The 13,590-nt window shown below is 44.5% G+C and overlaps 1 protein-coding gene across 3 annotated transcripts; it reads right to left on the bottom strand.

Annotated features, from left to right (window-relative positions):
* Positions 1-3,242: 3,242 nt before the first annotated feature.
* On the bottom strand, positions 3,243-13,472 carry LOC109744533 (DDT domain-containing protein PTM). 3 transcript variants are annotated; one of them, XM_040401670.3, is made up of 11 exons: positions 12,236-13,472; positions 11,533-12,144; positions 9,797-10,847; positions 9,419-9,701; positions 9,214-9,338; positions 8,552-9,141; positions 7,766-7,794; positions 6,829-7,467; positions 4,541-6,410; positions 4,109-4,222; positions 3,629-4,016 (listed from the first exon to the last, which is right to left on the bottom strand). In XM_040401670.3, the coding sequence occupies exons 1-9, from the start codon at positions 13,159-13,161 to the stop codon at positions 5,017-5,019; spliced, it is 5,649 nt and encodes a 1,882-aa protein (XP_040257604.1). In that variant the 5' UTR covers positions 13,162-13,472; the 3' UTR covers positions 3,629-4,016; positions 4,109-4,222; positions 4,541-5,016. The 3 variants fall into 3 exon arrangements, with proteins under 3 accessions (XP_040257603.1, XP_040257604.1, XP_040257605.1); XM_040401671.3 differs by having other exon boundaries at positions 4,109-4,181; XM_040401669.3 differs by lacking the exon at positions 4,109-4,222 and having other exon boundaries at positions 3,243-4,016.
* Positions 13,473-13,590: the final 118 nt, after the last annotated feature.

The raw sequence follows: 13,590 nt of genomic DNA, 5'->3' as shown, positions 1-13,590 counted from the left end.
CCATCTTTGATCAACGAGCTAGTCAAGTAGAGGCATACTAGTGACACTCTGTTTGTCTATGTATTCACACAAGTATTATGTTTCCGGTTAATACAATTCTAGCATGAATAATAAACATTTATCATGAAATAAGGAAATAAATAATAACTTTATTATTGCCTGTAGGGCATATTTCCTTTAGATCTCTCCCAGTCGTGTGCGGTGCCCCCCTCCACCATAATCCACCTCGATCATATCGTAGCGGTGCTCAGGCGAAGCCCTGCGTCGGTAGCATCATCATCACCGTCATCACGCTGTCGTGCTGACGAAACTCTCCGGCGAAGCTTTGCTGGATCGGAGCTCGCGGGACGTCATCGAGCTGAACGTGTGCTGAACTCAGAGGTGCCGTGCGTTCGGTACTTGGATCGGTCAGATCGTGAAGACGTACGACTACATCAACCGCGTTGTGCTAACACTTCCGCTTTCGGTCTACGAGGGTACGTGGACACACTCTCCCCTCTCGTTGCTATGCATCACCATGATCCTGTGTGTGCGTAGGAATTTTTTTGAAATTACTACGTTCCCCAACACCTCCTTTGTCGTCGCCCAACAATTTGTCGGCTTGCCTTTCCCACTGACAAAATCCGACGACTGCTAGCGGGAGGTGTTGCGTCGGATCTACATGACGGAAGAACACCCTGAGGTGGGTGATGGGTCTTCTAGAGGTGTGTGAAGGATAATGTAAGTGTTCTCAGATGGATGTTATTCTTTATTTTCAAGCAATGTGACCTGATGTGTTTAATGTTGTGCTGAAAGGTTGCAATTCTTTGTGAGATCTATTGTGTGCTGGTATAGAGGTTGCTAGAGATGAGATGATAGAGCAGGCAACGTCCAAGTTTCTTCATGTGGAGGTAGAGACGGAGCAAGTGTGCATGTTGGATAATAAGTCCACATAGAAAGGCAAATGTATTCACGAAGATGGCAATGCACATAATGAGGAGATGAAGAAAGTGTTGACTAACTTTTAGCAGGGAATGAAGTTGTATTTTTCTATTGAAGTGTGAAACTGGTCTTGTCCTTTTGTTCAGATCATGAAGAACTTGTGAAGTGTTTAGTGTAGGTGCAAAATTTGTTAGTGTTGTCATGTACCCTAAACGTCTTTTGTTTGAAGTAGTGAAGTGTTCATGCTTTAGTTCGATAGCCTACATACATAAATTTGTGTGGAATTTTTTTATAGAGTTAAGGTTTAGCAGTCAGTTAGAAACACATTCTTTAAGGTTCGGAAGGCTTTTGATGAGTTAAATTTTAGGAGTTCAACTATGTTAAGCTTTATGCACTAGTCAACGCGATCAAAAGTCTGAACTGATGAAAAGGGCTAGATAGTCCATATATGCACTTCAACAAACTAAAGATGCTCTGAAGACATGGTAGCACTCAAGTACAAGTTTGTACTGGCATCAGAGGATTCCAAATTGGGAGAGCATTGTTGGATCTGAGTTCTATGGCTCCCCCTCTTCTTCAACCTTGAGTCATCCTCGCCTTACCAGCCCAGCACTATTTCCCCGCCTACAACCGTCATTGAAGTTTTAATTCTCAACAAATTTTCAAAGAATTTTAAGTAATTTCAGTGGGTACTGAAATATTTATAAAGGCAAATTTCACGCCAGATTCAAATCAATTTGAAAGCAATTCAGTTTTTTGGAACTCATTGAAATTAAGTGAATATTGATATCTCGAATTCCAAAAATAAATCTTCTAAACTTCAGACACTTTGGTGTGGTCCAAAAGATCCCCGTTTGCCAAAATGTTAAACCAGCCGAGCACCGCTATCATTTCATATCTTGCCGCTCCACCCTCACTCAAACTCCACGAGTCGTGTCGTATTTGCATCATCGCTGTCTAGGGCTGGATTAGCGCGAACGAATGAATCACACAATCTACAAAACGTGTGTGGTTTCACTAGTTTAGAGTTGCTTGAGACTTGGCATAACCGAAGGCTCTTTGATTCCAACCATTTTGGTAATTTGAGTATAATTCAAATTGTAGGATGGAATCCTATACGATTTGTTCCAAATGATTCCATCGCACTACACTGTCCGCAAGAAGTGTAGCACCCACTCAAAACACTTAGAAAGAATCCTTTGTTCTTTCAGAAAGAAAGAAAAGAATCCTTTGTTCTTTTCTCCCGTGACCCGATAAAAAAGGTAAAATCGTGAAGAACATTTGAATTGCGTGTTTAAAGAGGCCTTAAATGGTGGTCCCATACAGAGGATATGTGGAGCCTACGAGGCGGGCGGTGGGGTTTGGTTTACCCCCTTGGTTCAAATAGAAGAACTGCTGCTGCTGTGCTAGCAGGGAAGGGTGGAGAAGCGTACGTTTGGTACCTGACGGTACGTTGTGCAGGCAGTGAATGGGAAACAAAGCCATCACGTCTTGGACTGATTGGCTCCGTACGCGCAGGACGCGGCTCCGGGCGGTCACACGAGTCATGTGAGCGCGCCATCACTGCTGCCCGTCCAGCCTTCCAGGCACTGCTAGCTGCTGGCTTAATAATTCCACAGCCGTTGCTCTCATAATTCATCGTATCATCGAGGTTACCCTGCAGTACAGGAGCAGTGCGGTTGGGTTCGGGTCCGGGCTGGGCCGCCGGGGAAACGGGGCCGTGATATGGAGTGAAGCGGCAGCGGTAGCAGAACAGAAGCATGGGTGCTTTGCTGGAGGAGTACTTTGTTTGTCATGAAGTACGTAGGTACGTACGCGGTACGTTCGATTGGGTGGCTGTCGAGTGTCGTGCGTGTCGCTTTCGTCTTTCGGGATAGATGGAGACCGGCGACGATCGGTGTCGAGGGGTGGCGAACGAAGGTGCCGACCGGCCGGACGGGGCTATGATTGATGGTCGAAGGTGACGGCAGGTTAGATACCATACTCAATCAATCAATCTGCGACGGAATGCGTGTCACTCATGGCAACCGGCCGGCCGGCCGGGGAGTGGTTCGAAAGCGGTTGGTGACAGCCAGGGGTTCCTACTTTCTACCCTGCACATGCACCATCAGAAAACATAGCCCAAAGGCTGCCTGCGCACGGTGGGTGATCCGGCGGCTCAGGAGCTGATGCACGATCCGGCAAAGGTCCAGAGGAGATGTTCTCAGGTGAGGATGAGATCGATTCAACCGCCGCTCGTTTGTCAGAGATCAGTGCACCGCAGGCACCTCCGGTGATGATGATGATGAGCCCACGCTCCGACGGCAAGACACCAACGACAGTTTTCAGCAAAAAGTTCTGGCGAAGCAAAGGATTCATGAGAGCTCCTCTGGTTCATTTTACAAAGGAAGCAGCAAGCTTCACACAGCGACGCCTGCTAAAACCGTCACCAGCCAACCGACGACTTGGACTTCGACGCAGCAAGTCATCACCGTGCACTGAACGCCCCGACGGTTCCGGCAGTTCCAAGTCAGCAAAACCATTGCAGACCAGCACCGCCGTCGCCACCACCGGCACGATGATGATAAGCCACCTCTGGTTCCGGCCTTTCCTTTGGTTCTGAACTCAGAAGTTGGAACACAGACGGGACACCACCGCTCTCCAAATAGCTGATGGACAAAGGAAAAAAAACACAGCGCCTCACCCAAAACCACCCAGAGTGCAGTACTTCACTAGGCAAGGCACTGAAACTTGATCTGGCAACTAGATTTTTACATCTAAGAATGCTGGCAGCCTTGCTAAACCAGAACTGAACCAGCGGTACTACTACCCATCTGAATCTGACGGTTACACTGCATGAGCTTTTCCCCTAAAGCCTAAAGGAACCCTATGTATACAAAATAAGATCAAGGATGCTGACATGAATTGCTCCACTGCATGGCAGGGTTGCACTTGCATTGGAACGATGTTAGAAGCACCGGGGGGCACTTAAAATGAAATGTCAGGTCGACTGGGGTCAGTCTGGTGCGGCATCTATGGGTGTACGAGGGAGGTCTGGAGAATGGGAAGGCCTCGTGCTCGACGACGGTAGGGAGTGCTTCATCTCTGTCTCCGTCCTGTTTACAAGGAGAATGAACTAGATCAGATACATAGCTGAGTGCCAGCTGGAGAAACAATCTGCTATAGGAAGAACATGCCGTGGATTTACCAGCTTGATGATTTGATATGATATGGATAAATGTTAACCACTGAATCGTCAGGAGGAACAACACGAGCTCCCACTGCTTCAGCATGATATAGTACTCGTAACTCATTCTTTAGCCTTAATGAGCCCATAATGGTAAAAAAACATACATGTAAAACTAGCACTATGATAAACCCATTACATACATATAAAAAAACCATACATGCAGCAGTATTTTCATCACTTTTGGCCTATTACTAAGAACATGATAAACCCAGTACAGAAGCTTAGTGTGAACCTTTGCTAGACCAAAAAAAAACATGGAATCTAGTTCTGTGTATCACTATATCATCACAGCAGGAAAGGAAAATTGTTAAATGTTATTTTCTGTTCTGCATGAAACATGTTTACATTCAACACAAACAAATTAGATACGTAAACAAAATTGGAGCCCACCTTGTGCATCATGAGTAAGTGCAGCACAACCAAAAACCAGCCACTTGTACTCAAAGACATCCCAATCAACACATAACCTCATAGTGCAACATGAATCACAAGTTCTGACCAGAAAGCATGGGAAGGAAATGGGACCCAGATATTTCCTATGTCAGCCCAGCCAAGAATGTTTACCATAATAAACACTTGTGATGGCATAGTCAATAGCTCCAATGCTGCGCTTGTCAGGTCAGCATATTTCCCTAAGGAAATGGCCAAAATACGATGAATCCACAAACATATATTTTTCCTTTTTGTAGATTATTATTACTGGGTTGCATCACCAATGTAATATCCTATAGCACAAAACTAAGCTGTCAGGTAGCTCAACAACCCAAGCTAATCAGCAGGAATTCTCTACCAAAGCAGCAGCAAGACTGAACAGTACAAGCTCACGGAAAGTCATGCTGGAATGCACTGCTCTTTTGACATATATCCTACAAAGTCAATAAGCTCAGGGGAACCTGAATATCCATCTCCAGTTCAGCAGGAACAACATTATCCATGGAACTATTGTTTGATTGTAAAGCAACAGATTCCTTCACCAAATCACTTTCTGATGTCATGATCATGGCTTCTTTGTTAGATAATCTAGTGTTAAACTGCTCATCTATTAAACCATCTGTATGTGTTACTGCAGTAACTTTGCCATTTTGAGCACTATGAAGCTCTTTCAGATTCTTATGATTACCAAGATCATTCAGACGGTTCTGATCATCAAGCCCTCGCGGGTAGTCATGATTATCAAGCTCTGCCACACTACTATGATTTTCAAGCTCCTTCAGACTGCTATGGCGATCAAGCTTGTCCAGACGGTTGTGATTATCAAGCTCTTTTTTACTGTTAAGATTGTCGAGATCTTTCAGATTGTCCAGCTCTTTCAGACATTGTGTTTCTCCCGCAGAAAATTTGCTATCTTCAGTACAACCAAGCTCTTTTGGACTGTTCTCATTGTCGAGATCTTTCACATTGTTATGATTGCCAAGTTCAGTTAGACAGTTACAATCATCAAGCTTTTTCTCACTCCAGTGATTGTCAAGCTCATTCAGATTATTATGATCATGAGGACTCCTCTCAGTGATATGACTGTCAAGCTCTTCCATATTGTTATGGCTCTCCGGCTCCTTCAACCCATTACAATCATCAAGCTCTTTCTCAGTACTATGACTGTCAAGCTCTTCCATATTGTTATGGCTCTCCAGCTCCTTTAACCCATTACAATCATCAAGCTCTTTCTCAGTGCTGTGACTGTCAAGTTCTTCCATATTGTTTTGGCTCTCCGGCTCCTTTAACCCATTACAATCATCAAGCTCTTTCTCAGTGCTGTGACTGTCAAGTTCTTCCATATTGTTATGGCTCTCCAGCTCCTTTAACCCATTACAATCATCAAGCTCTTTCTCACTGCTATGACTGCCTGGCTCTTTCTCAGTGCTATGACTGCCTGGCTCTCTCTCAGTGCTATGACTGTCTGGCTCTCTCTCAGTGCTATGACTGCCTGACTCTTTCAGATCATTATAATCTTCTAGCACTTCCAAACAAATACTATCAGGAACCTGTTCCTCAATGCTATGACTCTGGAGCTCCTCAATGTTATGACCGTGAAGCTCTTTCAGATCATTGGAAGTGAACAGATCTTTCGGACAATTGCTGTCCTTGTCCTCTATAGACCTATCAATGGTGTCTTCCCTGTCTGATTGATCCTTAAGAATTGCATCAGCTTGTGCATATGGACAAACAGGAACAGCTCTCAGACGGCATGCATGACACTTGAAGCCTATGAGATTATTGGCATTTTCTATGGTAATAGAATATATATCCCCATGGAACCAATCTGCAGGGAAGAACAAGCGCAATCAGAAATGCATCATTTAAACTATGACAGCTTCCCATGGCATGAGGAGCAATTGAAGTGAATGAAATACACAGCCAAATTCCAAAAACAATTGTTTGTCTTGCTGAGACAAAAGTAATGTTAGCTTAGGAAAGGATATATGTTACATAGCTTAGGACATAATCCATGGGAAAAGAAAGTAATAATTACTGTTCTAGGAGGATCACGACAAATATTGAAGGGTCAACTGTTGCTCACTTGTAAGGGCCAGGGCTAAAACAAATGATAATGAAGAGTTTTTGGCCCATGCAATTGTCAAAGTGAACAATTATAAGTTTGTTTGAAGATCACGGAGATACATAGCATGAAGTAAACCCTTTTCATTTTAAACATTACCATCAAAGTAAACATATCTTACCTTCACAATTCTCACAAGCAATATAAATAGCATCTCCACTGTAGCATTTCTTACAAAGACAGCATACTGGACTGGTTTCTGAAATCTTAACATCTTCAGATGGAAAAACAATTCTTGCTTTCCTAAAATTTGTTGCCTGTTCATCAGCTATGTTCTGTGTCCATCGAAGACCATCTAACCAGTACGAGTAATGCGAAGCTGTCCTCTTCTTCTTACGACAGCTTGCTGTATGCTCGGATTTATCTGAGTTGCCTTTCATGTACTTATCATATAACCTTTTTGATATGCGTTTCACCGGTTCATTCTTGGCTTCATTTGATGGTTGACTGTCAGACATCTTTTGTGATTTATTCTTTGACACACTCAATGGATTCTTTCTAGGCCGGCCAGGCTTGCCATTCTTCTGGCTGGTTTTCTTCTTGAGGTTGATAACTATCTGTTTTCTTCTCCTTAAACTCTTTCGTAGTTGCTTCTTCTGCTTCTTTTTCGAAGAGCTCTTTTTCGGAGAGCTCTTCTTTGATGCTGCCTTTTTCTGTGGAGACACCACCGGCTCGACCTTTTCAGCTAGGCACTTGTTGCAAACATAGACGGTATCCACAGCACCTCTAGGAACGTTGAAATGTTTTCTATGGAAAAGTGCTGCATAGAACAAGAGAATATTGCAGCTGAGTCCCAGTATAACTCCAAGCATCAATATTAGAAGTAAAAGGCCAAACTTAATACTTGATGATGGATCACCTAAAAATTTCCTAACAATTGAACTTTTTTTTCATCATATGACATACATAAGGCCCCGCAAAAAATAAAATGCATATCCCATACACAATAAAAACAAAAACAAAATAAGGGCTATATATTTTCTTCGACGGTCTTAAGGACTATAGTGATACATATGTAACAAGAAAAAAAATTCTGCATATTTGCAATTTGTAAATACCTTCACAATATTTGCAGTTCACAGCTTCCCTGTTCAGAAGACAAAAAGAGGGAGAGAGTCAAATAACTAGCCAAAAAAAATGTACCATTCAACAAAACAGAGAATATATTGGCAACACTGAGAACAAGCTGCAGAAGCTACTGAAATGTATTTCCAGTTTCAGTTCAATTTTTTTTTCAAGCAAAGTATATGACCTTGCAGGAGAAGTCAAAATGCTAAAAGCTGATTCCTATACCAATAACTTTTGCCAAAGTATTTGCTAAACATAATTAGCAATTTCAACCGTGTAGCTTGTACAGGAATATCAACATCGGCTAGATTGGCAATGGTTGTACATACCACAAAAGTTGGTACACACTCAGGGAGAGAGGGAGATAATCACCTAGACTTCAGAAATCAAATACTAATAACAGGCATAGCAAAACCCAGTCATGCAAGAAATTTCTTACTTCCTCTGTAAAGAAATATAAGAGCGTTTAGATAGTGATCTAAACGCTCTTATATTTCTTTACGGAGGGAGTACTTTCTTTAGATATTGCCAGATAAACACAATACAGTACTATCTGAACAATTATATCCTAAAGGTAGGGATGAATAGTTAGGCAAGTGTAACTGACTCAGCGTACCTAATCAGCAAGACATGCAAAGAACAAGAACCATGGCAAAATCCATACTATAATACATAAGTGTGGATAAGAAAAAAGAACTGACACTTTTGCAATGAAATTTTAATGACTTGCTTGCTTTAATTAAATGAATAAAAGAACATTTGGCTTAATTACATACCTGGCAGTTACTGTTTTGAAACACTGACCGCAAAGCCTGCTGGGAAGTTTTTGTGCTTTCTCTAGGAGGTTTTGTGCTTCCTCTAGTTTTTGTGCTTCCTCCAGTTTTTGTGCTTTCTCTAGGAGGTCATCAAACACTGATCTTGATCTTTTTGGCTTTTCGGGACTGAAGTCGCTCATCTTAGAAAGATCATCAGTGTCTTTCTTCTTTCTACGTGAGCGGTCATTGGTGTCTTTCTTCTTTTTAGGTGAGCTGTCCTCACTGTCTTTCTTTTTAAGTGAGCGATTTATTGCTTTGGCTTCATATGCCCTCAAAAGACTCAACGGGACATGACTTTCACTCAACCAGTACCTGTTCCTCTCGCTAGAGGGCTCCTCAAATTTTACTCCATGTTTAGCAACAACAGGAGGAATATTCTCCCTCTTTCCAAAATCAAGTAGATATTCCACATTCGTTGCTTCTATACGTTTTCTGCGAATTATAACTTTCTTGAAAAACCTTGCTATTTTCTGGGTTTCCTTTGTTGCAATTGCAGAAGAGAGAGTGCTCAATATCTCAGGCCACTTGATATTCAATTCAAGCTCTTTAATCTGAAGGTACATAAAGAACAATTCAGTGGCCCAATTTTATTGATACTTCCCAAAAGAAAGAGAATATATTACCTGCAAAATGAGCTGGGACACATTTTGTGCCATTTCCACAGCAGCTCGCCAAGCTATGTATTTGGACCTCCTGGCAAATTGTGAACCATCGGGATACACTATGGTGGGAATTTTCTTGCGTCCCGCTGAGACATACAAGGTCACAAAGGTTTAATACATCGGAAAATAGTGTATCTGGAAACTGACAGAAGATTGGAGATACAACCTTGCCGAGCAGATTTGCAGGCCAATGACTGAGGCAACCTCTTCCAGTGAAACACTTGACGGGACAATGTTCCACCCCTCCACCAATAAACACCAACATCACGGAAGTCGACTTTGAGCTCAATAGCAAGTGGCTTCCTCCCTGGCTTTCTAGCAATTGCATAACCTGCAGACTTATTAGATGTACGGACCAAGATATGGGCTGCAGACCCAACAACTTCAACAGAGTCTGCTGGTTTTTGCCATTCTCCTGAGAAGGCAACACGTCGCAGACTGGACTCTAACTGCAGAGTATTGGGAGATAATCATGTGAGAGTTTGGTACATGCAGATTAAATAATAAAGCCTTTAATAAGGACAAAGCGTTCAAAAATTTATACCGTGAGAAGAGGCTGCTTCAGTGATGATACATCTGAAGCCATAAGAACTGCCTTACGCCAATACATGCTATATTGTGGATTTTGCCATGGACCAGACAGCAAACCATTCAGGCGTTTTTCAATTGACAACATGCTATGTGTAGCAAGGACAATATGACTTTCCTTGTTCTTTTCTGACAAAGGACCAACAGCACATGGCTTAGGACTCTCCATACACTTAACATCAGTAAATCTGAAAATGCAATCACTACCACCACTGATTTGGCAGGAGTTGCACCAGCCACATTTTTCCTTTAGGAGCTCCACAGATAACTTTTGATCAGTCAGTGCAAAAACATTAACATATTTCTTACATATTGTTTTTAGCCGAAAAGAAACTGCATCCGGGCCATGCTTCTTTCCTTCCTCATTCTCTGAAAGCTTGTGCTTTAACTCTTCAGCGGCCGATGCTGCTATTTGACCGAAACTGTAGTAGTTTATATACATAGCATTCCCAGAACGGAGACAGCAGTTACTTGCTTCTTTTGTAGGTGATGCATCTTTCTGGTTCTCTGCAGACAAACCATTAACATGTAAGCCAACATCATCTTGCTTAGAATTGCAGCTATCCTTGTTGGCACCAGATGCATTAGGTTGTGAAGTTTGATTGGGCTTCTCATTAGCAGTAGTTTCATTGCCGTTTTGAGAAATTGTCGCACGTCTCAGGGTATAACTCTGGTGTGAGGCATCCTGATCTGAATTTGAGGTGCAAATTTTCCCAGTATCCAATTGTTGAGAGCCATGCTTTTCTATGGTATACTGTTCATGCTCACTAGATTGTTTCAGTGATGACTGCTTGCGGTCTGTTTCATGGTCCGAGGTACTACATTCCTTGCTGTTCTCATATCGCCCGCTAATATTAGATGTTTCAGTTGCAATACCCCGAAACAAAGAGATCACATTTAGGATCGGATTGTAAGACGGATGACATGGAGTTAACCCTGTAATAAGGGAATGAAGATCCATCTGGCCATAATAATGGCATGGAGAGTCTGCATCACATGAATCAACCCTGCAAGTTCATAAGGTCATTTATTTATTAATGCAAAATTCAACCATTTAACTGAAGTGCAAACATATAGGATCAATTTCCAAAGAAAAACAAATCATCGCATTTATGCAATATATGTATCTCATTTTTCTGCGAAGCCTTGATCGGAGCCTACAAAATGAAATAAACTCAATCTTGAAAACAAGAGTATTGCAGTTATTCCCTTGCTTTATCCCCAAAACTGTATAGTTAATTGTCCTATTATTATAATAAAGAATGAAATGAGAACCCATATCAGCACGAAAGCACAGCTGAAAAAACTGCAAGCAACAGCGATATTCATCGACACGATAAGAACTCACTGGCACATAAAGCACAGGGGGATCTGTGGCCAACAAAAGAAATTAGTGTGATGATCTTTGTGGAGAAATAAACAGCACAAATTAAGCAGATGAAGTGCAAGGGAATGGGAACTAGATGTACAGTGAAACATAAACCGCATGTGGGAATGTAATTGCGACACAAAAGTCTAACAATTGATGGATGATGTCATGGTACAATCAACACAGAATGGTACTCAAGCATACAACTATGACAAATACTTTGACTAGTCATTAGGAAGCCTAAACAATGACAGCAGAGCAAAGGAACTCTCAGAAAGATATACACATAAGAAGACCAAAGGACGAAGTCTATACTGACTTACACCAAAAGATAGCCGCAGGTGCCAAAGTATAGTCGTCCATGTGGATCACTTCCCAGAACCTCTGCTCCTCTGACAAGCTTTGCCATATTTCTGGACCCGTTGTACTTCTGCATCGAACACTCGGGACAATGCCATTCTCCTTCAGGCAATAGGTCCTCCACCACCCCCACACATTTTGAGTGAAAAGCTGAAGGACAGCCATCGCAGCATAACAGGTTGCCATCCATACCACACAGATAACATTCGTCACTGTTACCATCATCCATATCATCAGAGCCTTCTGGAGGCTGAGAAGAATCTGCTAGGGCCACGACAGAAGAGCCTCTCTTTTTTCTTCTTGAACCAGTAGCTCTGCAGCCCTCGTCATTTCCATCTAACTCAGACATCCTTGAACCAAGTTCTGAACGTATAGCCTCAATCTCAATAACATCGTCACAGAGTGAGCGCAGCAGCTCGAGTTTTACTGTTGCTGGCTGCCAATAGTACTCTGTATCTAACAGCTTTAGATCTGTAAGCTTCATACCATACCTCAGTTCTGAACCACGAGTCAGTAAGTACTCGGCAAGATAGATTGGCCAAGTTGCTAGGTCTAAGAGTTCCCAGTTAAGATTCCTATGCAATTAGCAGTAGATAATTAAAAGACGAGTCTCTCATGACCTAAAACAAGTAAGCCTGTATAAAATAGGGAATCAAAGACTCTTACCTAATACAGTGTATTGCCGGAGGGTCTCCTTCATGGGCCAGATCTTCTAAGTGGTTCTTCAGAGAGCGGAGCAAAGCAAAATGCACCCAGTCTATCAAGGGGTTCACGTGCTTACACCGCAGGGCCGCAACAAATGTCTCCAGTGCAAACGGGCTTAGGAAAAGCTGCTTGCTAAATGATCTCAAGCAGGAGTAGACTTGAAAGACATCCATAACAGGGAGGCCTTCCAAATCCAGGCCCTGCGACGACGGTGGCAGGTTCGGCTTTTGCAGCGGCCTATCCAGCGCAGCATCCTCTAAATCCCTCGCGACTGCACGAGACCGGCCACTCCCAATTGCACGCTGACGCTTCCTCCCAGACTGCTGCGGCGTAGCAGCAATCGGAGCCGGAGCCACATCCTCGGCGGATGAAGTCTCGGCAGCCTCTGCAGCAGCAGCTACATTAGCGGCCGCCTCCATTTCAGCCGCCAATGCCGCCGCCTTCGCTTGCCTCGCGCTCCGACGAACTGGGCTAGGGCCAATCTTCCGCTTCTTCCCCGCCGTCTCCGCCATCACCTCCCAATTTTCCCCACCCCCTCTTCCCTCCTTCGCCGGCGTTGCAAGCACAGGCACAGGCCCGTTTGCCAGCCCATCTCCATCTACGGCCTCGGCCACCGCCGAAACGCCCCCCTGCGGGGACTCCCCGTCCCCGCGCCTCCGCTTCTTAGGCCGCTTCCCGGCGGAGCCCCCGGGGGTCTCCGGCTGCGGCGGCATGGGCGCGCCCACGAGGATGGAGCCCATCTCGTCCGCGTCGATCTCCTCGGAGTCGCCGTCCTCGTAGAGCACGCGGAAGTACCCGGCCTCGGCGTCGTACGACTCCACGACGCCGGAGAAGGACCCGAACCCCGGGAACGCCTTCCTCACCGCCCTCCCCACCAGGTCCGCCATGCCGCGGAAGCCGCGGAGGAGCCCCGCCGCCGGCGGAGGCTCCGCGGATCCCTAGGGTTTGCGGCGCGGGGGGGGGCCGGGGCCGGCGCCGCGGCGGATCAGGGCGGATCCCTAGGGTTCGGGGCGGATCGGCGGGGTGGATTCGGCGCTCCGGCGGTGCGGGGTTTGGGTCGGGCGTGAGGAATTCTGGTTCGCGTCGGGGGAGGAGGTGGGGGGATGGAGGGGAAGCAGGCGTGGTTATATTATGGTTTTGGCGTTCATACTCGGGGCCTTTCAGTGTGTGTGAGCAGCAGCGATGGTGCGGCCAGGGCGTTTTTGGGAGGGAAATGGAGATCGGCTCCGAACAAAAGCACTCTTCTCCCTAAGATTTGAAATGAAATGTTGGGTGCCATGGTGCCATCTCCTGCTTTGGCTTGAGGAAGACACTGT

The sequence above is a fragment of the Aegilops tauschii genome, chromosome 2 (assembly GCF_002575655.3).
Source record: "Aegilops tauschii subsp. strangulata cultivar AL8/78 chromosome 2, Aet v6.0, whole genome shotgun sequence".
Lineage (NCBI taxonomy): Eukaryota > Viridiplantae > Streptophyta > Magnoliopsida > Poales > Poaceae > Aegilops > Aegilops tauschii.
The sequence above is the reverse complement of the archived record's forward strand: the minus strand, read 5'-3'. Positions and strand labels throughout refer to the sequence as shown.